General features: G+C 42.8%; 1 protein-coding gene across 2 annotated transcripts in view; it reads right to left on the bottom strand.

Moving 5' to 3' along the window:
- Positions 1 to 1,177: 1,177 nt before the first annotated feature.
- Positions 1,178 to 27,995, bottom strand: part of CCDC186 (coiled-coil domain containing 186) — a 193,935-nt gene continuing 167,117 nt past the window's right edge. Inside the window, exons 15-17 of one of the 2 annotated variants that reach the window (XM_030202692.1) lie at positions 21,516 to 21,735; positions 9,354 to 9,573; positions 1,178 to 2,430 (exon numbers count right to left, since the gene is read on the bottom strand). In XM_030202692.1, coding sequence (XP_030058552.1) covers positions 2,356 to 2,430; positions 9,354 to 9,573; positions 21,516 to 21,735 — 515 coding nt within the window. In that variant the 3' untranslated portion in view covers positions 1,178 to 2,355. The remainder of the gene's footprint in view (positions 2,431 to 9,353; positions 9,574 to 21,515; positions 21,736 to 27,995) is intronic. The other variant, XM_030202693.1, reaches the window with a different exon arrangement.

Genomic DNA, 27,995 nt, shown 5'->3' with positions numbered 1-27,995 from the left:
ACCACATCACTGTCATGCTCAACATTAAAATAAAACGTCACTTTCCAAAATACACATACATCATATTTACAAATCCAACATAATTTCAAACATATGAAAATGACAAAGATGAACATGGATACGGACAATCCCTTAGTATTCTTTGATATCTGCAAAAGTAAATTGTATTTTAAAATGAAAATCTCAAAACTTTCCATTCAGGATATTTTGTTTCTAAAGGCAAAGAAGTAACTGAACAAAAATTCCAGAAAAACCTGCATTTTGAAAACTTCCTGTGCTGTGAGGATCATGATTGAATGGATCAAGTAGCCCAGCAACATTCCAAAGACGATTCTTCATGGCTCAAAGGCAAAATGCGATGTTATGCTAAAATTTTAAAACATTTTCAGAAGATTCTCTTATTTTTTACATCGTCTCTTCTGGATGTTTTTAAGGGAGGCATTTCCCCCAAACACACAGGAAAACCACATAAAAGCAAAGAATCATGCTAGTTCATTCTGGAAAGCATAGTAACATAGTAGATGACGGCAGAAAAAAACCTGCACGGTCCATCCAGTCTGCCCAACAAGACAAACTCATATGTGTATACCTTACCTTGATTTGTACCTGCCTTTTTCAGGGCACAGACCATACAAGTCTGCCCAGCAGTACTTCCCGCCTCCCAACCACCAGTCCCACCTCCCATCACCGGCTTTGGCACAGACCGTATAAGTCTACCCTCCACTATCCTCGCCTCCCAACCACCAACCCCTCTTCCCCCCACCTGCTCCGCCACCCAATTTCGGCATAAAATAGATGTCCATTTTAAGGGAAATAGGAGGAACCATGAATAATACTAAGCTGTTATCAAAGTGCAAGACTTTTGTTGTTAGACTATGGTCAATCGACCAACCACCTGGGAAATCCTATCACAAGACAGCATACTGCTTACATCAGCAGTGTCTCACTCTCAAAGTAAAAAGGTGACAGAGAAAACAAGAGCTCACCGAACGCTCTCATTCCTTAATATTTTTTCCACCCTCTCTGCAAGAGCATTTTGCATGGTAACACAACGCTATGCTGGTCAAGACTTTGGAATTAAAAACAATTCAGAATGCAGCTGCCAGGGTAATGGCCCACTATGATGAAGGACAAGTATACTTACAATTAGGTTTGTGTTTTTATACTTGGGCTTATCTTTTGTAGTCATTCACCATTTTCAATCACAGTAGGATGCTTTGGTTAGAATTTTGGCTCTGCTCCTGGTTCTAAATCCATGCCATGTTCTGGGGAACCATGTGAGACCTCAAGAGACAGATTTTCTACTCACCACAGCAAACTAAAGAGAATTTAGCACAGTTGTTACAATACACCATGGGACATTTAAATGGAGCGTATCCCTTTTATCATTATCCCTTAGCTGTATGTGCTATTCATTAAATACCTAACCTTATATGTGTCAAGTACTTGCATATTTATGAATTCGTTTTATGTACAAAGAATTTAAAAAAATGGCAAAAAAAACCCCCCTAATGATAGAATATTAAAATGCATGCACCAGGCTTAATTCTAGGATGTCATGCCAAAGACATGCTTTGCTTAAACATCTTTCCTGCACCTAGCACCTCTATTGTGGCACCCATGGAGAATCGGAGAGGATGTATGTATGACCACCTCGTCATCTACTTAACCATGAGATCAATTATTACCGTTTCATTGTCTTAGGTTTTTTCTTGGCCTTTGTAAAATACTTGTGAATCATGTGACATTTTTGAAGTCATTTGTACGATGAGGAGAAATTATTACATTAATTTTTAAAAAAATTCAAACTAATCCCGTCATAGTCCTTGACTCTTCCTCTTGGACGAGGTCTCTCCGTGGAGAAATTCTGCTGTTGTGAGCATACAAAAGAAAAATGTTCTTCCTCAGTGCTCCTTCGTGTCCTTGCTGATCTCGCATCTACAGCAGGGTCAAACAGGAGAGCAGTGTGATCTTCGCATGGTTAGCCATGACATTATTCTGATGGGACACTGCAACCATGCCATAAAATCACAAGCAAGGTAAGAGAAAAGTGTGCTGAAGTTTTGGGTGCAGAAATATTATTTTGTTTCACAGATATGATGACAGCACAGGTTTTGATGTCTTAAAAAAAATAAACCAAGCAAATTCACCCTCAGGAATGCTTCTGTGTTTAAAAAAAAAAAAAAAAAAAACTCGCAAGAATTCTGAAGGAGTAAGTTTTCCTAAGCAGGAAGCGCACAGTGAATGCTTAGAAATCCATGGCTGTCTTAGATCCCAAAGGAGAAACAGCAAGACCGCCTATAGCACTTGCTTGGCTCAGCTGAACGCTCCAACTGTGTTTTTAGTTTCGCTTTGTTACACCCTTCGTTCCAGTTCACGCTGGTGCTTAATAAGCCGTTCTATTTCTGTTCCTAGTGTTTGCAGATTTTCCTTCAAACAGAAAAAGGGAGAAGAGAAAAAGCCAAAGTCAGCGATGGCAAAGCACAGGATTCAAATTTGACAAGTTTTGCTATTTCATACTGAACTTGAAGGAGCCAGGTTCACCACTCTCTACAAGTCCCATTCTATTACTAATGTCTGGGTGAGATAGTCAAGATTTAAGGAAGACTCTCAGGAGAAGATGCACAGAACTCTGGAGCAGTAGGAAACAGCGCTAAAAAAAACACACCAGCTGAACACCGAATCAGAATTACCAACCAATATTCAACATTAACAGCATGAAAATTATATGCACACTAATGGGCCGATGATCAGGCTCTAGAGGCTGTTAGTGACATACTAGCTCCTGTGTTTGCTACCGCCCCATGATCAGAGCCCCCCCGAGCGTGTGAAACAACGTGCTTGCGGGATCTGAATGCAACTAGCATGCAAATGCATGCAGAACAGGGCTATACCTATTCATCCCCAATGATCAGCGACCAGTGCACCAAAAATTGGTACGCTGGCCGCAGCAAACACTATGCCAGCTCGGAGCTGGCGTTAGGGTTTGCAGACCATTGGGGAGGAATGGTGAGCCCTGTCCAGCATGCATTTTCATGCTAGAAGGCCGCCATTCCCCCGAATGCAGCAGCCCCCCACAGGAACCCTGACCCCTCCCAACCCCCTCCCCCAGCAACACGAGGCTGGAGGTCTGGCGGACATCCAGTCCCCCCAACCCCCTCCCCATGAAACAGGTTCGGGGGGGGGGGGGGGGGTTGAGATCTAGTGGGTCTCCAGCCCCTCTAACTACCCCCCCCCAACATCCCTTGGATGTTGCTGGTGGCCCAGTGGGCCACGGGTCAATCCCCCACCCCCCACCTAGGGGTCTAGTGGCCCTTCCCCACCCCTACCTTAAGTTGGAGGGAGGTGGCCTTCCTCCTCTTCCATCGGCGCCGCCTGCAAAATGGCGGCGCCCAGCCCTGCCTGGTGCTTCCTGGGATGCGCTGGGCGGGGCTTCACACCATATAAGGGAGAAACCCCGTCTAGCGCATCTAGGATGTGACACTATAATCATAAAAAAAACTGTCATAACAGTTTAATTATCAAGAATATATTTTTGAAACAAAATTGTTTTTAAAGCTTGATAAAACTAACTTCATTAGGGAGACTAGACCAAAGTCCTGCTGCCTGATAAAAGAATAAAGACAAACATTCTCTTATTGTAAGTGGCTGATGGTATCTTTTACTAAGGCGTGCTATCGTTTTGGTACACGCTAAAAACAGGCATGTGCTAAACGCTACAGATGCCCATAGGAATACATTGGCATCTGTAGCGTTCAGCACGCGTCTCTTCTAGCGCATAGTAAAATCACTAGTTCACCTTAGTAAATGACCCCCTTAATCCCTAATAATGGGTCCAAAGCAGCAAACAGCTAATTTTAACTAAGACTGAGTAAAATATACAATGGGGTTTTTCCTGCCTTCTTTGTTTTTAAAATAAAAGGCATTAAAATAACTAAAATAAGCAATAGGGGGAAAAAACTCCCCCTCCAATTCTTAATTTTTAAAATACCTATGGCTGGCCCTACATCTACCATCTGTAAAGGACATGATGAATGAATTGGGGAGCCTAGCAACATTTTGAGGCAATTCTGCCCATCAGACGCTATGGGAAAGAACACATCAAGGCTGCTATTTCTGTAGACAGAACTTCAATCTGTGCATATATTTCAAAACGTGTTAGTGCAGCGTGATACTGGTAACCACTGCTAGAGCACTACAGGTGGGCAACTTTGTACAGCTGACTGCTAAGAAATATCCTTAGCTAAAACTGCTACTACTACTACTATTTAGCATTTCTATAGTGCTACAAGGCGTACGCAGCGCTGCACAAACATAGAAGAAAGACAGTCCCTGCTCAAAGAGCTTACAATCTAATAGACGAAAAAAAAATAAAGTAAGCAAATCAAATCAATTAATGTGTACAGGAAGGAAGAGAGGAGGGTAGGTGGAGGCGAGTGGTTACAAGTGGTTACGAGTCAAAAGCAATGTTAAAGAGGTGGGCTTTCAGTCTAGATTTAAAGGTGGCCAAGGATGGGGCAAGACGTAGGGGCTCAGGAAGTTTATTCCAGGCGTAGGGTGCAGCGAGACAGAAGGCGCGAAGTCTGGAGTTGGCAGTAGTGGAGAAGGGAACAGATAAGAAGGATTTATCCATGGAGCGGAGTGCACGGGAAGGGGTGTAGGGAAGGACGAGTGTGGAGAGATACTGGGGAGCAGCAGAGTGAGTACAACAAATTACTTTCTTATGCATTAATCTTTGTTATGTATCCTATACTGTTTATTGTAAGCCGCATTGAACTCAAACTTGTTTGGAATAATGTAAGATACAAATGTCACAAATAAATAAATCTCTCTCATGAATATTTATTGTGGGTATCCTGACTGGCTAGACCAGGTTTGGGAACCACTGGTGTAGCTATAAGGTCCTCTTTTCCCCTTTGTATCATTTCAATTTTCTGTGCTCTTTACTTTTTCTCTGTATTATATGAAAATGACTAAGAGGTTCTTTTACTAAGGCGCACTCACGTTTTTGGTGCACGCTATAATTGTGGGCGCGCTAACCGTTAGAGTTGCCAATGCATTCCTATGGGCGTTTCTAATGTTTAGCAGGCGCTAAAACCGTGAACGAGCCTTAGTAAAAGATGCCCTAAACTTGGAGGTTCCGTAGATTTGGATTTGTTATAAACTTTATCTGCAGTTTACCGGTATCATTTGCTATATGATGCTTGTTATTTGTAAATTACAGATCTACTATAATAATTTGCACTTCCAACGTTCTGAAGCTGACTCCGTGGCACACTGCAGTGAAGGGTTTGTAAGGGTTCGTAACTCTGTAACCATCTCTCTCTGTCCCGCCCTCGCGTCAAAACGTGATGACGTCGAGGGCGAAACAGTGAGAGGGAAGGGAACGCTGCAGAGTTGCTAGGCAAAGGAACGCGACGTCACCAGCATGAAGGACGTATCAGAGGTTGTTCTGCGCATGCGTCACTTCACAGGTCTCTCCCGAGCCACCCAGCGATTCTCCTCTCTCCCCTGCCCCCCAGCGATTCTCCTCGCTCCCCTGATTACCTCGGTCGAAGCGGCCGCATCATTGAAAGCCCTGCCCCTCTCCAGCCTTCCCTTCGAGTTCGTTCCCTCAGAGTCCCGCCTTCTGACATCATTTCCTCTTTCCATGAGGGCGGGACTCTGAGGGAACGAATTCAAAGGGAAGGCTGGAGACGGGCAGGGCTTTCAATGATGCGGCCGCTTCGACCGAGGTAATCAGGGGAGCAAGGAGAATCGCTGGGTGGCTGGAGGGGGGGCAGGGGACAATCACACACACTCTCTCACAGACACACTCGCACCCAGTCACACTCTCTGTCACATATACACACTCGCACATTCACTCTCTCTCTCTCACACAGTCACTCTCACACACACTCTCTCTCAAACATACACACTCCGAGGAAAACCTTGCTAGCGCCCGTTTCATTTGTGTCAGAAACGGGCCTGTTTTACTAGTTTTGAAATAAAGACCTCTTGTTAAATACATTTTAAAAAGCACTGTTAAATCACAAACTAGGCTATACATATTAATATCATACTGAATGCATATAACACTTGTGAAAGAGCACTAGTCCATTTTCATAAATTGGCATGTCCACATTTCTAGTTTGTTTTTAAATTAAATAATGATTTAATTAAAACCAAAACCATATAGAGGGGGGCTTAGCTCTGATAAGCGTTATGGTATTTACTTAAAAAGAACTCAAAACCAGAAAAGAGTTAAAACCATGATGTAATATGTGCAGAAAGTTTGAAATCTGTCTGATTACTGAGAAGTTTCCACGCAATTAACAGAGGATGTTACATTGCATACCACGCAAGTGACAAGCACCATGCCATCCACTGGGAATAAAAGGAGAGGCTTTGATCATAGATTCATTTCCATATCTTCTGGAATAATCATTCATGAAATAAAGAATAAAGCTTCAGCTACAAAGCCTTATTAAACAAAATCCTTTGGAGATTTAAGCGTCATGTATGGGAATTTTCTTTGAAACCCTTTATTAGCTTGTGTGGATGAATCTTTGGTTATTTTGATTAAACAATACATTTCAAGGCTTAAGCTGTTCATAACATTTCTAAATGAAATGAGCATGCCCTTTGTGCATCTAAGAACTCATCAGTTCCCCAGCCATGTCCCTATTAATGCTACATGACAGATACTCCCTCCTCTGGGAAATAAATACTGGAGTGTTGGTTATATTTTGAATGGCCCGAACTAAAACACAAAAAAAGTTAAAAGTATTTTTGTACAGTAACTATTTTTTCTAATAAATGTATGAACTCTGTACCGCTAGTTTTTACATTACTGGCAATGCAAACCTCAAAATAGCCAATAAGATAAAATGGGGGGGGGGGGGGGGGGGGGGGGGGGGGGGGGGAAGAGACCTGGGAGTGATCTTATCTGATTACCGTCATTTACCTTCAGGTGGTCAAACAGGTATAAAAGGAATGGAATGTTCGGGTGCATATGGAGAGGAATGACAAATTAAGTCCCACAAAATTGGAGTGGAGGAGTGGCCTAGTGGTTAGGGTGGTGGACTTTGGTCCTGGGGAACTGAGGAACTGAGTTCGATTCCCTGCACAGGCAGCTCCTTGTGACTCTGGGCAAGTCACTTAATCCTCCATTGCCCCATGTAAGCCACATTGAGCCTGCCATGAGTGGGAAAGCGCAGGGTAGAAATGTAACAAAAATAAAATAGATACTATTGGAGATTCTACATGGAATGTTGCTACTATTGAGATTCTACATGGAATGTTCCTATTACACTAGCAACATTCCATGTAGAAGGCTGCGCAGGCTTCTGTTTCTGTGAGTCTGACGTCCTGCACGTATGTGCAGGACGTCAGACTCACAGAAGCAGAAGCCTGCGCGGCCACATTGGTGATCTGCAAGGGCCGACTTCTACATGGAATGTTGCTAGTGGAATAGCAAAATTCCATGTAGAATCTCAAATAGTAGCAACAGTGGAGGAGTGGCCTAGTGGTTAGGGTGGTGGACTTTGGTCCTGGGGAACTGAGGAACTGAGTTCGATTCCCGGCATAGGCAGCTCCTTGTGACTCTGGGCAAGTCACTTAACCCTCCATTGCCCACCGCATTGAGCCTGCCATGAGTGGGAAAGCACGGGGTACAAATGTAACACAAAAAAAAAAACTGCGGGGGTTTAAGTGTCAAAATACAAACAGAACCCAATACTTTCTTATAGGTATGGAATCACAATTGTGAACAGAAGCCTCGGAGGCGCCTCGTTTCCCACTACGACACAGTCCAGTGCCTCACTCATATCATCATTGGCTTCGATACAACATCACTTCTAAACATAAAGAACTCAACCACCCGTGAATGAAAAACCACTTTCTAAACATTAACGTGGTTGTGAAACTGTGGTAAATAAACTACAATCTCTTCATGCAACTCTCAATCTACTAAGAAGAAAGCAACATGCTTCGGAGGAAAAAGCCTGTGTAGGTCTGTAGTCAAACGTTTGCCTCTGTTCTCTGCTGGTCATTTCCCTTCCTATTCAAACAAATATCCTTCTGGCTTTTATCTCCCTTTTGCAGCCCAAATGAATGACCCTATATTGTTGCCGCATTAAATCATAGCTGCCAGGTTTTAGATCATTCCTCCAGCTACACTAAATTTCTCTTCTGGTTATTCATACTTTCCAGGATGCCTACCCTGTTGCACATTATAACGTCATCCACAGAAAAGCACATTCTTTCCCAAAAGCCCTTCTATAATATATTGCTTATGAAAATGTTGAAAAGAACCAGACTAAGTACCAAGTGGAGGAGTGGCCTAGTGGTTAGGGTGGTGGACTTTGGTCCTGAGGAACTGAGTTCGATTCCCACTTCAGGCACAGGCAGCTCCTTGTGACTCTGGGCAAGTCACTTAACCCTACATTGCCCCATGTAAGCCGCATTGAGCCTGCCATGAGTGGGAAAGTGCGGGGTACAAATGTAACAAAAACAAAAAAAAATCCCTGTGTGGCCCTTTCCTTGGAGTGGAGGAGTAGCCTAATGGCTGGTGGAGTGGGCTGAGGAACTGGGTTCTATTCCCACTGTGGCTCCTTGTGATCCTGGGCAACTTACTCAACCCTCCACTGCTGCAGGTACAAAAACTTAAGATTGTGCGCCCACTAGGGGCAGAGAAAAGTACCTGCATAGAATAAATGTAAAGCGCTCTGGTATCAATTTATGACCCTTTGCTCTTTTATCACCTCCCACTCAACCAGTTTGTAACCCTGTCAGTCTCTTTGGGGTCATATTAAGGTCAAAATAGGTGCATCAAGATCCTGGTAAGATGACAGATTCTATATTACTACTACTACTATTTAGCATTTCTATAGCGCTACAAGGCATACGCAGCGCTGCACAAACATAGAAGAAAGACCGTCCCTGCTCAAAGAGCTATGTAATAAAAGTGAGCCAAGTATAGGACAATCAAGCCATTGTGACATCACTGATGAGGTTGGCTCTTATTGGTGGCCTGAGGCATTATGACATCACAACATTAGCTCTGGTTACAAGAGACTACTAACCTACTATTTATCACTTCTATAGCACTACAAGGCATACGCAGCGCTGCACAAACATAGAAGAAAGACAGTCCCTGCTCAAAGAGCTTACAATCTAATAGACAAAAAATAAAGTAAGCAAATCAAATCAATTAATGTGTACAGGAAGGAGGAGAGGAGGGTAGGTGGAGGCGAGTGGTTACAAGTGGTTACGAGTCAAAAGCAAATATGTACCCAAATGTACAATTACTATTAATCCCCCAAACACTACCTTATAGAAAACTTTTAACAAGAAAATTGCAGGGTACTTACCTTCAGGGTTATATTTTTTAATAGAGTGTCTTCTAACACAGCTTGTAGCTTTCTGTTTATCTCTAAAGACAGCTCTAAGGTCAAGCCACTGTCTGCTGGATGCGATGTATACAGAGAAGCCATAATTCCTCCACGTCTACTCAAATGAACCTTGTTGAAATCCGAGGCCTCCGATGAGAGTGTACCAGCTTCTTCCCGCAAAATGTAGCTTTGAATAATTCTGTAAAAACAGTAAATGACAGCTCACTAAATAACTGGTCTGAACACAGTTTGTCATTGTCCTGTGATTATATGAAGGGCTATAAAATACAATGTAATGGAAGTGGAAAAACATACATAAAATATTGTATCACATTCAAATAGTAAGTGAAACAAAACCTCAAAAATACAGTTATAAGCACTGCTCCTGTGCAAGAAGGTAAGTCAACTGGTTAGTCTGTGATTAAATTATACTGTAACTCACACCAAAATGTTTCCGATAAACGAAATAGACGGGAAATTTGAAAACGGATACAAACAGAATTCTTGTGCTGGGCGAGAACCTGCCACTTAGTTGGATGGGGCTCAGCTTTTACTTATGGATGTAGGGCAAGAAATGAAGAAGAAAGGCGGAAAGTAAAGAAATAAATGGAAAGGAAGCCCTGGAAACGGAGTTAAGAGGACAGATAGCAGCAGAATCGGATACTGGGCCAGCATGATCAGAAAAGTCACCAGACAACAAAGGTAGAAAAAATCATTTTATTTTCATTTTAGTGTCTGGAATATGTCCAATCTGAGAATTTACAAATGGTGTCTTATTTTGCACTGGGTATACTGGAGCTGTAACAGCATATAGAAATTATTTATAATGAAAAAAATCATGTTAGTTTTTTCTCCTATACTAGTATAATATTTTCAATGATGTCTGTTTATATGCGCCATGGCTGGTGTAAGGGGTGTGGCTAATATGGGCGTGGCTATAATAGGGGTAGAGTCAAGTGTTGACCCCGCCCACAATGAGTACCAGCACCTTTTTTTCTACAAAAAAAAGCACTGTATATAAGTGAAAAATCAAAGCATTACAATGAAAGTCTCACAAGAAGAAGATGGGGAGGGTTAAGTGAGAAACGGGGGGAGCTGGGTGGATGAGAGACAGGGAGAGATGCACGGTGATAAGAGGGTGACAAAGCAGTAGAATTTTATGGTTTAAAATGGGCTAGAAAACCCAGATCTTTGTTAAGTCCTGTGTGGTGGGTGTCAAAATATTTAATCATTCTGACTTCAAAGGTCTTACGTTCTTGTATGGTTTTAAAGTTACCTTTCAGGATTCTCACTGTGAAGTCACTGGTACAGTGTCCTGGTCCTGTAAAATGCTGACCAACAGGGGTGGGAGCCCTACTGGCACCAGTATTGTTCATGTGATGTCTATGTAAATTGAATCTTGTCTTAAGCATCTGGCCTGTTTCTCCAATATAGCATCCTTCGTTACATTTTTTACACTGAATGATATATACCACATTGGAAGATGAGCAAGTGAAATATCCCTTTATGTTGTATATTTTTCCTTTATGAATGTGAAATGTTTTGGCATAGTTTGCAACTGGCTATATTGCAAGGATGTGTGCCACTCTGATCTTTTTGAGTTTCTATCGGGAGCATGCTTCTCACTAGTTTGTGTTTTAAGTTGGGTGGTTGTCGGAAGGCCAGCACTGGTGGGGATGGGCATATCTCTTTCAGTAAGTAGTTCATCCTCCTGGAGTACTGGCTATAGATGTTTTATGATTTTTCTCAATTTTCTAGCTCTGGGTTGTATGTCACTACAAGGTGGATTCTGTCTGTGGCTTTCTTTTCCTTGTACTGTAATAGATTTTCTCTAGGTGTTTTAAGGGAGGAGGCAACATTCTTGGAGATTATTTTGGGATCGTAGCCTTTCTGTTTTGCTGGATAATAAATCAACAAAGCTTCCAAACATCTCCCTATATTACGTTTTTAAGTGCCACTAAGAGGCATATATAACATGAAGATATCAATTAGGGCACAGTTTGAACAGAACATACATGGAATAAATGCACACATTTACATGTAGGTGTAAATCTGTGCTCTAAGAGACAACTATTGGTTATAATGGCTTTTTTAAAATAAGCTCTTTTTAGTAGCTGGATTCAGAGCCCATTTTGTTTCATTTATTCTCCTTTGTAACTCACTGGAAGAAGACCCATGCTTGCTCTTGGTCTAAGACAATCACTGGTTTGGTTGAGGAAAGGGGAGGGGGGAATATATCCACATAAACTACAAACTGGGGGAGGGGGGAATATATCCACATAAACTACAAACTGGGGTAGTGTAACATCCTTTTGATTGGTGGGGCCAAACAAACTAAACTCTGCTCCCAAGGCTTTAATACTGCGTAGGACAAAACGTTGGTCAGGCCCTGGTGGCTCACCCTGTTTTGCTGACTACGGTTGTGCATAAAGGGTCATGGTCATGGTGTCCACACTCACTATTCCAGAAATACACCAATACATTCTTTTCTGAACTCTCATCCCCCGTAATCTCATCACACTTAAACCTTCACTCACAGAAAATGTTATACCGAATGTTCTTTTGCTAAGGTTCTATCATCCTACCAATTTCCCGTTGTCTCTTTCCATTGATCCATTGTTCTTTTCCTTGTCCTGTTCCCTAACGATACCTTGACTTTGTCTCGCTTAACTTCTCACAATGTAATCCATAACTGATTGTAACAAATTGTATTTCCATTATTTACAATGTATTGTAAGCCATACTGAGCCCGCAAATAGGTGGGAAAATTTGGGATACAAAAAAAAAAAAATCTTTGCCCTACTTCTGAATGAGCTGAGAGAGACCAAGGGAACAGAAGGAAGTTGCTGGGTGGGGAAAAAAAAATGACGGAGCAAGGCCATAGAGACTGCATAATCATTAATGAGAGACTATTTTCACCCCTGCATACATGATCTCCAGCAATGTGCGTTTTTAGTATTTTTATTTTAAAACGTTGACTGATGAAAGGAAATAACCCACGACACAGTGAACTTCTGTAAACTATTGAAAACCTATCTATTTAAGAAACCATACAATAGCAACTCGTCCTAAATGCCAACTAACAAAAAGTACCTATGCAAAGTGTATTCTTTATGACTTAATTGTTTATGCCAAATTATCCAGATCTATAGTTTAATATTCCTAATTGTTCAAGTTTAGTTTGTTATGAATGAAGCTTATCCTAACACCTTTCAGTTCTTATCATAAGACGAACTTTCCTCCTATAACCTAGTCCACTCTGTCTCCTCTTCCTCAACTATGTATTTCTCCTCTCCGGAAATGGTAATCACCACTTACGGAACTATGTAAGCCACATTGAGCCTGCAAACAGGTGGGAAAATGTGAGATACAAATGTTATAAATAAATATAGAGTGGTTTCCAAAACAGGCAGGCAGAACGTTATTAAGTGCAGATTTCCCATACAGAGTGTGATGAGCCTTTAGAGGCCACAGCCCGGCCCACTGAGATAAGCCCCTTGTGGGTCCACGTCCCAGTCCACCTAATCCTCCAGTGCTCACCAGAGCTTAAGAATTTTGCTCAGAGACAGCTCTCCACTATAGCACCTAATACAATCAGTGTCAAGGTTAGGGCTCCTCTTTAACCTTAAAGTGACTTTTATCCCCCTCCGGTTCCTAACTCCCAACACCTCTGGAAAGGTCTTTCAAAAATTATACAACAGTTCTGGTACTTTTCCCTCAGTCACACTGGTTATCAGGCTGAAGATATTATGCAAATCAGGTTTTTATTTATTTATTTTTGTTACATTTGTACCCCGCACTTTCCCACTCATGGCAGGCTCAATGCGGCAGGCAATGGAGGGTTAAGTGACTTGCCCAGAGTCACAAGGAGCTGCCTATGCCGGGAATCGAACTCAGTTCCTCAGTTCCCCAGGACCAAAGTCCACCACCCTAACCACTAGGCCACTCCTCCATCATTATTCAAATTAGCTTCCTCTAGACTATTCTAACCACTCTGTAGGGGGATGACTTCTTCACACAGATAAGTCATAAAACACTCTTCCAACTGAGTCCTTCTTGGGAAGAATTGGAATCTCAGTTAAAACAGCCTCCACACCTTGGAGCCTCCACACCTTCCACCACAACTTTACAGTCCTATCCTCCTGGCTGTTAGTCCAAATCTTAGTTTGAAAGACCCAGTGTTGCCTCACACTAGGATCCTCACCACAGTTACAATATTCATCATCACAACTTCAGGATAAGTATCTCCTTTGGTGTAGCTGTCTTAGCTTCTTCTTTAGGGTCCATGCCCCGGGATTCTCAGCCCACATCGTCCATATCTCTGGTCTTGGCTCACCAGCCGCTTAGTATCCTTCCTTCTTCTCTGAGGTCCCCTCCAAGCACCCTCTATCGGCCCCTTTCAGGTCATTACACAGGTCCTCCCCCTAGGAGAGCTCCCTTGGGTGGCCAGGTCATGTCACGGCATGACCTACACCTTTATCACAAGAGTCACTATATCCAGTTTCTAGCCCATCAAATTCCATCTGGATCATAGGCAATTTCTAATCCTCAAGTTCTCGTAATATAGGCCAAGGAACATACTTGGCCATGTCTAAAGTAGGCGAATAATTACTCTGACAACTTATCATTGGCAGTTTGTTTTTGTTTTGCATTTTTTAAACTCTAGTTAGACTCGGAGCCCAATGGGCAAACCAAACACCAGCACACAGTATATTTATAGGGTTTCTGACTTTAGGTTTAATAACACATGCCCACACACTCACAAAACATCCCTGATACAAAAAAAAAATGTTTACTGGCTGAACAGGAAACCGCTGCTTCTCCTGCTACTTTCATGTCTTCATTTGACTGTCTTTGATACTCCCTTCTCTTTGTCACTTTTCTGCACTGAAAACTCCTCAGCTGTGTAAAACATATGAATTTGATTTCACCCAAAAAGGTACCCAGCAATGGCAGCTGTATAGTGAAAATATTAATAAGGAGACATTATGACTTCCATGTCCGTGAAAAGAAAGGTGCAGATGCCCTGCATCGCTGGGAAACTGAAACATTAAGAAAACTGTGAAAGGTAAGGGAAGGCAGGAGATACTACGTATGAGTTTTATGCAGTTTTCTTTAGACCTACCAGACCAATCCAGAAAAAGTGGGTATTGTGCCTGCCTACCAGTGGATGGAGATTTAAAAAATAAATAAATAAAATAAAAAAAACAAATTAGTTCCCTATAACTTGCCCCTTGAAGGCTCTGTGCAGGCATAGATAACCAGTACTTTAACTGATTTCTTTTGCATGAATGATCATATGCCATGTGTGATCATCTGCAGATGAATTACACAAATGGATCTAAGTGAGCATCATACAGCCAAATATCTAGTGAAGGGTAACCAGTGGACTGATGATAGAATAATTCTGGAAGCAAGTTACATTTACAGCATCATAAGCAGAATACTTGATTGCCGAAACCTACTACTATTACTCATTTCTATATTGCTACTAGATGTAAGCAGCACTGTACAAATTATATGCAGGTACTTTCTCTGTCCCTAAAGGGCTCACAATCTAACAAAAGAACCAGTACCATGCAAGAAAAAGAATGCTGGTCTCCCACCATCCGAGGAAACATGAAGATCACCACAGCAAAGCTTTTACAGTAAGAGAGGGAGAGAAATGATGTCGACAGCAGATAGGCAGACAAAAGTTATTTACAAAAATAAGGAATGCTAAAACATCCTTACCGCAGAAGACAAAAATGTGTCTCCATTCTAACTTTATAACTGAATTTTTAAGGTGTTACACCTGAGTCGGCCTCCTCATAATTAGTTCATAAACAAGGCAGTGTTACATCAACACTTGAGTGTCTTCTCTTGAATACCTCAGTTTGCATAATGAGGGACTGAGATTGTTGCTAAGTCAGCTTCTGTGCTTTAATATACCTTGCCTCCACTGCAGCTCTCACAAAGCTGAAAAAGCTTACATACCAGCACCTCCATAGCTTAAATCTGTGTGCCCCAGTTGCTGAAAATAACGCTGCAGCTCACAGACCATCACCATTCCAATACAGGTCAAGAGCAATTCCGTGGCTTGGAACCACTGAGAGGAGAGTGTTCACTGAGAAATTCGGAAGTGAAGTCGAACCAATGGTGTTACATAGACTATTGACACTATCTGACCAAGAAGGCGGAGAATCTGATGTGCAGATACCTGAGTGGATTTGGAAATCTAAGCAGAGAGATGCATTATATTGTCTGCTCTCAGTCGAGGAAGGAAGGCTCAATCCTAAGTAGTATCCAGGAAAGCCCCGATGAACTCTAAGGTCTGAACTGGTTGAAGATGTGATTTTGGGAAATTTATCACAAATCCGAGGAGCTCTAGGAGCTATATGGAGGACAGAATTGAAGTCTGTGCCGCCTCTCGGGAGGCTGACTTGATTAACCAGTCGTTGAAGTAGGGGAAGACATGTATTCCCCACCTGCAGAGTGTTGCAGCTGTCACTATCAGGCATTTTGTGAAGACTTGAGGAGCCAAAGCCAAGCTGAATGGTAAGATCTTGTACTGACAATGCAGAGTTCCACTGCGGAAGCGCAGGAATTATCTGTGGACAGGAAGGATAGGTATGCAAGTGTCTGCCTCGGAGATTTAGAGAGCAAAGCCAGTCGGTGAGTTGGATCATGGGGAGAAGTGATCCCAGGGAAACCAAGTAAAACTTTTCCTCGAGTAGAAATTTGTTTAAATCTCGCAGGTTGAGAATTGGTCGTACTCCCCCCATCTTTTTTGGTATGACAAAGTACGAGTAAAACCCATGACCTCTCTCTGGCAGAGGAACTTGTTCTATTGCAATCTGCCAGAGGAGGGCAAAGAACTCCTTCCAACGTGCTATTATTTTGGAGGGAGTTGAAACAAGACTCTCTTGGTGGATGGTCGGGATATCTTTTCTTTCCAACACAGAGTGTAACCGTGCTGTAAGATACGTAGCACCAAAAGTTGGAGGTTATGAGTGGCAATTTCCAGAGGGGCAGAAGCATGAGATCTCGTACTGCGTGTACATATTAAAGCAGATTCCACAAGTAAGGAATGATGAGGTAACTGAGTTTTTTTTTTTTTCAAACCCAGTGCATTTTTGTATCCTGTACATTGTACAAATTTTCTTTGGAGCAACTTGATCAGCGGAGTCTCCCAATTTCTGATTAAAGTATTCTTCATAATTGTATGAAGTGGAACAGTAATACCTTCTCTAGGAGAAGAATCAATCTATAACCTGAAAGAGTTTTGAATTAGGTTCCTCTTCTGCAGGGCCACTGAGAGGGATGAAGGTGGGGGGGGGGGGGGCAAAATTCCTCGAACCTAGCCTCCAAGTGGGGGCCCAGGCCCGGTAAGCTTCTTCTTGCTGCCTGCTTCTGGGTCTGTCCTCCCCTGCTCCTGCATGCCACCTAGCTCCCAGATGATTGCATTAGTGCGATATTGCTTTAATGCAACCATCCGGGTCCTGACTCCCTGTACGGACAGGAGCAGGAGAGGACAGAATGTGGGAGCAGGCATGCAGGAAGCAGCTTGCCGGTGCGGGGGGCCCCCCCCCGGAGGCAAAGACAAAAATGTGCGGGAGCGGCGGATGCTGATACAGAACCAAAACATTTTTCACGCTGGACTCAACAGGCTTTACGTATCCTTACTTGCATGCACAGGCAGAGGCCATGTGGTCCTAAGCACTGAACACACCAGTTATGGGGGTCTGTGCCTGAAATGATCCTACTGCATCAAGTACAGTTCTTAAAGCCACTCAGCACCCTTGATGATATGGAGGGGAAAATGGCCGACAGTCTTCCCAGGCCATTGAACCTTTTGACCTTGTGAGTAGTTGCGTACCTGAAAACGGTCAATGCTTCCCGGGAAAAGAAGGGTTCAGAGGCCCCAAAGGCCAGCTTGGGATAAGCATAAAGGAATCCTGTGCTGAAGGAATGGATCCTCAGGAGCTTAGTCAAGATCGGGAGGCGGGGCTGGTGGTTGGGAGGCGGGGATAGTGCTGGACAGATTTGTACGGTCTGTGCCAGAGCTGGTGGTGGGCAGCGGGACTGGTGGTTGGGAGGCGGGGATAGTGCTGGACAGACTTGTACAGTCTGTGCCAGAGCCGGTGGTTGGGAGGCAGGGCTGGTGGTTGGGAGGTGAGGATAGTGCTGGGCAGACTTATACGGTCTGTGCCAGAGCCGGTGGTTGGGAGGAGGGGCAGGTGGTTGGGAGGCGGGGATAGTGGGCAGACTTATACGGTCTGTGCCCTGAAGAGCACAGGTACAAATCAAAGTAGGGTATACACAAAAAGCAGCAAATAACTCATATTTGCTGCTTTTTGTGTATACTGTGTAGACTGGATGGACCGTGCAGGGCTTTTTCTGTCGTCATCTACTATGTTACTATGTATAAATTGAAAAAAAAAATGAAAAATCATAAAAAAAATAAACTGAATAATATTAAGAAAGAAAACAAGACTATGAAGAAAAAATATCCCAAAAAATGGGAAGGCACCAAAATGGCAAACGTTTGAAACGCTCAGGAGAGATTAGAATACCAACCTCTCTGCTGCGTGGAAAATGATAAACTGCTGGTCCCACGCTCGAGCATCGGGCAGGAAGGCACCTGCGCATGCGTGGTGGGGGCACTGCCTTAAAGTTTTAAAGTGACAGTGCATTATGGCAGTGTCCACACCAGGCTCCGTGGATGACGTCACCCACATGTGGGAATATTATGCCTGCTTGTCCTCGGAGAATGCAAGATATGCTTCTCATAATTTTCTTAATGGAGAGTCTCAGAACAGAGATCCTGTTCTCAGGGGAATCGCTCAAATTGGAAAGTAAATCTAAAATCCTAGGTGTGATCCAACATTCAAATTTAATTTTTTGAATTTTAGATCAACGAGCTTGTAAAGAATTTTTATTTCACTATATGATATTTAAGAACTATAACTTAAATTGCACAAACTTAAATTGTATGGTGCTCATAATGATAATTTTAACATGCTATTATCTCTCCATTTCATTGTTATAATGATTGTTCTTTGCTGTACATTATAGTCAACATTTTCTTCTACATCCTTGCTATAATCCTCCAAATTTTTCAATTTAAAATTAACTTACTACACTGGTAGTACTCTGTTCCTTTCTACTGCTATAATGATTACTTGCTGTAAGCCACGTTGAGTTCAAGATTCCTTGGGATAATGTGGGATATAAATGTCACAATAAAATAAAATCAAACAAATAAATACAATCATCTTTAAGCCTTTTAAGTTTTAGAACTATAGCGCAGGCTATTTTAATCCTTCAATTGGACTATTGAAGTTCCTTGTATCGTTTTATTACATTAAAATTAAGTATTTTTATTTTATTTTTTTGTACCCCGCGCTTTCCCACTCATGGCAGGCTCAATGCGGCTTACATGGGGCAATGGAGGGTTAAGTGACTTGCCCAGAGTCACAAGGAGCTGCCTGTGCCTGAAGTGGGAATCAAACTCAGTTCCTCAGTTCCCCAGGACCAAAGTCCACCACCTTAACCACTAGGCCACTCCTCTTGCAACTGTTGCAAGATACATCTGCAAGATTGATTTTTAAGATAATAAGGTTTCATAAAACTACTCCGCTTTTGAACAAATTACTCTGGTTTAAAGTGGAGTCACCTCCACTTCAAAATAGCTTGTATGGTTTATAAAAGCTTTTATGGACTTAGTTCTGAAAATACAGTGCAGCTTTTAACATTTCTATTAATAGGTCAAATTTGAGAAGCATACAGAGATTGAACCTAGATTTTCCATCAATGAAAAAGATTGACACCAATATGGCTCCCAAATAGACTTTTGGCTAAAGTGCCAAAATCTTGAATAATATTCCCTACCATATTTATCATATCTTATCTTACATATGTACATAAGTATTGCCATACTGGGCCAGACCAAAGGTCCATCAAACCCAGCATCCTGTTTCCAACAGTGGCCAATCTTCTTTGAAAGGCACTCAAAGCTTATTTTTAAATCAACAAATTTTATTTGGCTTAGCTTGATAAGGAAGATTGCTGTAAATTTCTCTGAATGAGAAATTTTCTTTTATTTGTAATCCACCTTGCATCCTTAAGGTTAAAGGTGGAATATAAATTGTACATTACAATTATTCACTGTAACGGGCCCGACAGTAACTGTTATGTCTGATACAAGGCTAGCAGTACATTGCCAGTTTCTACCCTCAATCCTGCACGCCTTTAAGGGGTCACAGATAAGTGAATAGTTCAACATGTGACAATGCAAGCATTATCTTGTAACAGGGAACTCGCCACAGAGATTAAGATAAAGAAAAAGAACCAACTTGGTAAAAGAAGCACTACCGGAAAAACTGATAATGGGAGAGAAAATATCTTCTGCAAAACAGCATTTTGGTATCTTACATCATTTCAATGAAGCTTTACAATTCTTTTAAGTTTTGTCTCTTTTTGAAAAGAAGTTGAAGCCTGATGTGTTACAGGCCAACTCATTCAATCTCTTTTGCTGCTGTTATTGTCTCATGGGAAACTGAACAGATTCATAGTAAGTTGCAGTTAAGTCCTGGTTGCTTTTAATTTGCATATCTTTGCTGCTATACCATAGCTTGAAATAAAATTTCAAGTCACTTAACCCTCCATTGCCCCATGTAAGCCGCATTGAGCCTGCTATGAGTGGGAAAGCGTGGGGTACAAATGTAACAAAAATCAAATAGATACTATTGGAGATTCTACATGGAATGTTGCTACTATTGGAGATTCTACATGGAATGTTGCTATTCCACTAGCAACATTCCAAGTAGAAGGCTGCGCAGGCTTCTGTTTCTGTGAGTCTGACGTCCTGCACGTCAGACTCACAGAAGCAGAAGCCTGCGCGGCCACATTGGTGATCTGCAAGGGCCGACTTCTACATGGAATGTTGCTAGTGGAATAGCAACATTCCATGTAGAATCTCAAATAGTAGCAACAGTGGAGGAGTAGCCTAGTGGTTAGGGTGGTGGACTTTGGTTCTGGGGAACTGAGTTCAATTCCTGGCACAGGCAGCTCCTTGTGACTCTGGGCAAGTCACTTAACCCTCCATTGCCCCATGTAAGCCGCATTGAGCCTGCCATGAGTGGGAAAGCGCAGGGTACAAATGTAACAACAACAAAAAAATGTTTCATTTTACCAAGCCTGAAAGATTCTGTTAACCCCATATGGCAACTGAAATAAGTTAAACATTTATGAGGACAGAAATATTATGGGCACGAAAGGGTTATAATCAAGGGGCAACTGGTGAAGGTGGGGACTAAGTTTGGTCCTACTCTATATACCAGGGTTACCTCTGTGATACTTTGTACCATACTTTGGGTCATCCCTGTGATATTTTGTACCATACTTTGTAAGCCGCACTGAACCTGCTATCGAGCGGGAAAGAGCAGGGTATAAATGCTATAAATAAATAAGGAGACAGCGCATGGACACAGTAGCTTGCCAAAAAGATGGGAAAAGTTTAAAAATAAAAGTGCTAGGTCAGACAGCCAGGTGATGGTGAAATTCAAAGAGACTACAGGACTCAGTCAGAGTCTGGAGAAGCAGTGGCGTAGGAAGGGGGGGTGGTCCGCCCCGGGTGCACGCACTCGGGGGGTGCCGGCCCCGCTGGTTCCCTACTCTCTCTGTCCCGGAACAGGTTACTTCCTGTTCCGGGGCAGAGAGAGCAGGGAACCAGCGGGGCCGACGCAGCTCCGAGTGACGTGCACTCGGGGCGGATCGGCCCTCCCGCAGGTAAAGAATGCGGTGGGGGGGGGGGGGGCTGCGCCACAGAAGGGGAGGGGTCGCGCCGTGCTGCACCCGGGGGGGGGGGGGGTGCGCAGCAGCGACCCGCCCCGGGTGCCATTAGCCCTCACTACGGCACTGTGGAGAAGAAATTCAGACAACTGAACCTATGAGACCAGATAATCTAATGTCTAGGTAGAGGCAGAGGAAGAAGACTTCAGTGATTCAGTCACTGTATCAATTTATCCAAAAAAACAGAAAAAGAGGGAGAAGTTACCAATGTTTCTTTTGTATCTATTGAAAGAAAAAAACAAGTTGCAAATTTCAGAAAATGCAAGCTATTTGCTGAGATCCTCTGTTAGAAAATGTCATACATACTTGGTTTTTTTCCTAATCTCTTCCACCAGATGCTTGATGTGATCTTCCATGAACTCGATCTTTTCATTCTTGCGGGCATGAGCCTTCTGCAGACGTACGATTCTTTCAATCAGCACAGCTTTGTCCACTTCTGGGAAGTTATCCACAACCGAGGAACCAGAATTCTCTGGAGATCGCTCTTCATTGCTGCTTCGGGCATTAAGGGATCCTGAAGATAAAACTGAGATGTTTAGAGAAATGTAAAATAATCCGCAGCTCAGCAGCTCTTGGGCCTTGGGGTTTTTAACAGACAAAGAAAGTAGCTAAATATTATGACTAAGTTATCTTAACTTTATTCAATTTGACAGTAATGAAGGACACTGAGACACAAAGCACATGACGACTGATAAAATTAAACTTACTTTTCAAACATGAAAGCCATGGCAATGTTGTTTGTTTTCAAATGTGGAACCAATTAGTTTGGGTTGAGACAACATATGCCAGCATATAATATTTCGAAAATCCATACAATATAATAAGAAAGCCAACTGGCTAGTACTTTCTCACATAACTAAGAGCAGTCGTCAATATTTCCTGACACTGACAGCTAAAGACAAACCACCATGAGACAAACAATTCACATAGCAAAGAATAGAGAATGTGAGGACATCCAACTCGATTCTGATAAATATTTCCATATAGCACCAAGAAGCAAAAGACATTTCCACATTTCCAAAAGACAACCAATGCCAATCTAAGATCTTTGATTGGACAAATTAGAGTGAGAATGTCTTGAAACATCTGAGTGATGTCGCAGAAAGAGAAATAGAGAGGAACAAGGTGTGCAGGAGGGGAGGTGCCACAGCATTTGGAGGCAGCAATGGAGAAGATTTCTGTGGTAGATGAAGTTGAGGTGGAGAGAGGAGCTCAATAAACACAAGACAGTATAATCAATGAGGGAGAACAGAGGTCAACTGAAGAGGAACAAGAATTGCAGGAGAGGTACCAGGAGGTGGAAGAATTAGCAGTTAAGTTGCTGGTTATATAGGCATGCGATGAAACTACAGTGTAGTAAATTTAAAACAAATAGGAGAAATTTTTTCTTCACCCAACGCATAATTAAACTCTGGAACTCGTTGCCGGAGAATGTGGTGAAGGCGGTTAGCTTGGCAGAGTTTAAAAAGGGGTTAGACGGTTTCCTAAAGGACAAATCCATAAACCACTACTAAATGGACTTGGGAAAAATCCACAATTCCAGGAATAACATGTATAGAATGTTTGTACCTTTGGGAAGCTTGCCAGGTGCCCTTGGCCTGGATTGGCCGCTGTCGGGGACAGGATGCTGGGCTCGATGGACCCTTGGTCTTTTCCAAGTGTGGCATTACTTACAGTTGAATTTGCTGGGCTCCAGGTGAGAGAAAAGTTAACCAAGAGGAATCTAACAACTAAAGTAAGGAATTTGACGAATAAGGTCTTAAGCTGTATAAAAAGACTTTGGATATTACGAAATTAAGTACACTATTGTGCGACCAAAATTGTTAAAGGGAGGGTTTCATCAAGAAAGACAACTCCACCTTCTTGGAAACTTCGCATTGAGGGAAAAATAAAATCTTTGCGAATAGAAATGGCCTTGATAGATGGATACCTACAAAGATCACGATCACCAAAGATACTGAGGAAGACCCAAAATATCAAACTGAGACATGCTGCACTGATGGAGGAAAATCATGAATTCATATGCTCCAACAGTAAATTGATAGTAACAGCTGAAGCACAGAAATTGATGCGATATGAAGAAAACAGAAAAGAGATATCAAAATAAATTTAGAGAGAACCCAAAACAATTCTACAGGGAACTGGGGAAAAAATATCCTTATGGTGATAACACCACCAACTAAAGCGGAGACAGAAACATTCTGGTGAACATTATATGAGGACTCTGTACAGCATAACCAAAATGCAGAATGGCTACACTGCATACAGGAGAATTTGGAACAGATAAATATTATCCCTGTGGAATGGCCTGGAGTAACAACAAAAGAATTGGAAAACAGGTTAAAGAGAGCCCCAAACTGGAAGAGTCCTGACCCACATGGCATGACCATTTTTTTGGCTCACACAGTTAACATCTCTGCACCAAGATACAGCAAACCATTAATATCAATTGATCAGGCAGCCAGATCTGACACCATAGTGGCTGATATTGGGCTGAACACTTCTCCTTCCAAAAGGGAGATCCAAGTAACATTCCTAAAAATTATAGACCGATAACTTGTCTAGTTCACTGCAATAGATGCCAATAGAATATACAATCATATAGACTCATCATGACAATAGAGCGTAAGGGCAATATGAGAGGAGCATATGGAACGAAAGATCAGTTAATGTTGAATAGCAGAAACCTTAGTATAGCATGGATTGACTATAAGAAAGCCTTTGACAGTGTCCTACATTCCAGAATACACTGACTTGAAATACACAAAATCAACCCTGAATTGATTGAATACATCAGGTTTACCTCACTCCATCTACAGTATGCAGACAATTTTGTCACTCCTAATATCAAGATTCAGCAAGGCCTATTTTAGGCCTCACTTCTCTTTTGTTTAGCACTTAATCCACTGACTACTCTTATTAACTCCCTGGGTTATGGATTTAGCCTTACTCGAAAAGAGGTCAACAATCCAGAGGTTACATCGCAGTTACTGTTTGCAGATGACAAACTCTACAGGCTCCAGTGACCAGCAATTAGCGGAACACTTCAAGTGGCGAAAAGCTTTTCAGATGACATCAAGATGATTTTGGGGCTGAACAAATGTGCTAAGGTGACTTTCCTTAGGGGAAATTAATGGTAATGGTAAGAGTGCTTGTAGTCCACCAAATGCCAATCATATGTTCAAAGCAGATAACACAAGTATTAATTACTACACAATGATGAAGAGAATCAGATACTAGAAAAAAATGATCACTAAAACAAATAAGCTTTCAATTGTTTTTGAAACAATAAGAAAGACTTACCGTATTTTTCGGACTATAAGACGCACCGGACCATAAGACGCACCTAGGTTTTAGAGGAGGGAAATAGGAAAAAAAAAAATTTTCCTTTTTCCCTCCTCTAAAACCTAGGTGCTCCGGTGCGTCTTGTCCGAGTTTTGGACCTCCGTCCCGTACTTACACGATTCCATGTTCCCTGGTGGTCTAGTGACGTCGGGGCAGGAAAGAGCCCCCTCTTTCCTGCCCATCGCGCTGCTCTCCGTGCTCCTCAATGCTTTCTGACGGTCTCGGCGAGATTCAAAATGGCCGCTGAGAATCTCGGCGGCCATTTTGAATATCGCAGAGACCGTCAGAAAGCATTGAGGAGCACGGAGAGCAGCGCGATGGGCAGGAAAGAGGGGGCTCTTTCCTGCCCCGACGTCACTAGACCACCAGGGAACATGGAATCGTGTAAGTACGGGACGGAGGTCCAAAAACGCTACCTTCGGACTATAAGACGCACCCCCCATTTTCCTCCCAAATTTTGGGGAAAAAAGTGCGTCTTATAGTCCGAAAAATACGGTAATCTTTCTAATATCAACTGGGAGTGATCACCACATAGAAACCGCCTGATACAGAAATGATGTCAATAAAGATTTCTTAAATCTTACTTTTACAAATGATGGAAAATAAAGAAGGCATGAATCTATGGTGCGTTATGAAGTAGGAGATAAAGGAAATGGACATATGCTGCAGAACATCTTATATACCCAACAAGCAAGCTTTAAAATAATTTGGGCTTTAATGGGCAACCAACAAAATTTGATCACTGTAGTTAAGCAAAACTGAAAACATCTCTCTGACTGATGACCGTGAGATAAAGGAATTTGAACAGGGCAGTACATATAAATACCTAGGAGTGGAGGAAGGAAATAAGCAGAAATCACTGATAGAAATAAAATCAGTGAAGATTATTATAGCAAACTAAAACTGACAATGAAGAGTGAATTAACAGAATTTTATTTTTGTTACATTTGTACCCTGCGCTTTCCCACTCATGGCAGGCTCAATGCGACTTACATGGGGCAATGGAGGGTTAAGTGACTTGCCCAGAGTCACAAGGAGCTGCCTGTGCCTGAAGTGGGAATCGAACTCAGTTCCCCAGGACCAAAGTCCACCACCTTAACCACTAGGCCACTACTATTTGAGATTCTACATGGAATGTTGCTATTCCACTAGCAACATTCCATGTAGAAAGTCGGCAAAGTTGGCCCTTGCAGATCACCAATGTGGCCGCGCAGGCTTCTGCTTCTGTGAGCCTGCGCAGCCTTCTATATGGAATGTTGCTAGTGGAATAGCGATATATAAAGTCCACCAACAGAAAACGAATTCACAATATCAATGTCTCTGGTAACATTCAACAACTTGTATACACAAACCAGGACTCATAGCCACCAACTTCAAGGCCTTGTTTTGTGGATTGCTTGAAAAAAAGAAGGAGGAAGAAAAGATTTATGCAGCCTTAACCCTTGTCCCTGAGGAAAGTGATTGAAACCCCGCGGAGTCAGGCGGTTCCAGGGGAAGGCAACTGACAAATGTTTCAGCAAGGCAAGATAGTTCTGCCTGGGAGGCAAGAACTTAAGAGATAAGTGCACAGTTTTCACCTAGTATATATAATTTTAAAAGCAATAAGTGATTTTATAGCACTGTGGTGATTGGGACGCATATAAAAACGAGCATATGTTGCTCTCCCAAAAAATTGCTAGAGTTACCCAATGAAAGAAGTGCTATGCCACTTTTTAGCAGCATTATTGTCTGCAGTTATAGTGGTTTATATCTGAGGGTACTCTACACACACAAATTATATATTTACTACATTATACTGGTGTGAACTGTTTTATAGCACTTTCTTGAAGTTGGTGGCTATGAGTCCTGGTTTGTGTATACAAGCTAGTGGAATAGCAACATTCCATGTAGAATCTCCAATAGTAGCAACAGTGGAGGAATGGCCTAGTGGTTAGGGTGATGGACTTTGGTCCTGGGGAACTGAGGAACTGAGTTTGATTCCCACTTCAGGCACAGGCAGCTCCTTGTGACTCTGGGCAAGTCACTTAACCCTCCATTGCCCCATGTAAGCCGCATTGAGCCTGCCATGAGTGGGAAAGCGCGGGGTACAAATGTAACAAAAACAAATAACAAAAACAAAAAGTTTTATAGCACAAGGAAAAGAACTGGGATCATGACCCTAAGAGAATTGTGGGAAATGAAGAGCTTATGATCACCTGGGACATCCCCAACCCAACCAATAAAAAGCTGGATGCCAGAAAACCTGATATAGTGGTAAAAAGAGGAAAACATCAGAATGGCACTGATGATGGAGGTCCCAAGTGATTACTTGGTGAATCGCGTGCAGAGAGAGAGGATCCTCAAGTACCAAAAAAATGCAGTCTGAGACTAAGAAAATGTGGTAGAAAGATACAGAAATATTTCCCCACTGCTTTGGGTGCCACAGGTTTGATCAAAAATCTTCCAAGCACACCTGGATGAACTGCCTATACATGTTATATCTTATGAACTCCAGAAAGCAGCTCTCGTTGGTACAATTCAAGTAGTACAACAAACGTTAACAGTAAATTTGAGAGATTGAGATCATAGTCCATATGCCCTGGCTTAGGAACTAGGTTAATTCCTATCATGATATGCTGTGAGAAGGCTAAGCACACCGATTACAGCCAAGGGCAGGCAGGTCCTGAACTACCCTACCCAGAGTTCTCCAGGAGACCTAAAGGAAAGGGCAGACAGGCAAGCCCGGTAGGGATTCCCGAGAATAACTGGAAGGGATGCAGCTCAGGAAAATGGATGTCATTTAAGTCAGTCACCAGCAGAGGGACAGGGAGAGATGAAGCCCAATTTCCTTGGGTACATAATCAGTACCAGATACCTCCCAGTTGTGAAAGGGGGGAGGGAACCAGTGTTGCCAGGTGGGCGGTTTTACCGCCCAATTGGGCGGTTTTCTGCGACCCGCCGCGGGAAATTTTTGCCCGCGGCGAGTTGCGGTTTTTTGGGCTGCTTTTTGGGCTTCAGGGCGGTTTTTTCGGCCGCGGGGGGCGGGGTTAGTGACGTTTTTGGGCGGGGTTAGTGACGTGGGAGGCGGGGCCGATGATGGGGAGGCGGGGCCGGTGACGGCGGGGTTGATGACGGCGGGGGCGGGGGTGATGACGCGGGGGTGGGGTGTCAGGGGCGGGGTTTGAGTTTGGGCGGGTTTTGGGCGGTTTTTGTGCTGGATTGGGTGGGAAAAAAATTTTCCACCTGGCAACACTGGAGGGAACTGATTCCCTGAGAACAGTGAGCAGAGAAGAGGAGAGTGAAGGTTGGAAGGAGGTGGCAGAGCCCATGGAAGGTGTGGAAGAAGGGAGGGAGGCACCTTCTGAATTGCCTGGCTCAGAAGATCTAGCACATATGGACAGGGAGCAAAACACCTAAAAGGTAGCCTTTCTAGCACTGAGGAGCAGAGTGTGGGTGGTCACA

Source organism: Microcaecilia unicolor, chromosome 5 (genome assembly GCF_901765095.1).
Source record: "Microcaecilia unicolor chromosome 5, aMicUni1.1, whole genome shotgun sequence".
Taxonomy (NCBI): domain Eukaryota; kingdom Metazoa; phylum Chordata; class Amphibia; order Gymnophiona; family Siphonopidae; genus Microcaecilia; species Microcaecilia unicolor.
Note: the sequence above shows the minus strand (reverse complement) of the source record. Positions and strands in the feature narration are given on the sequence as shown.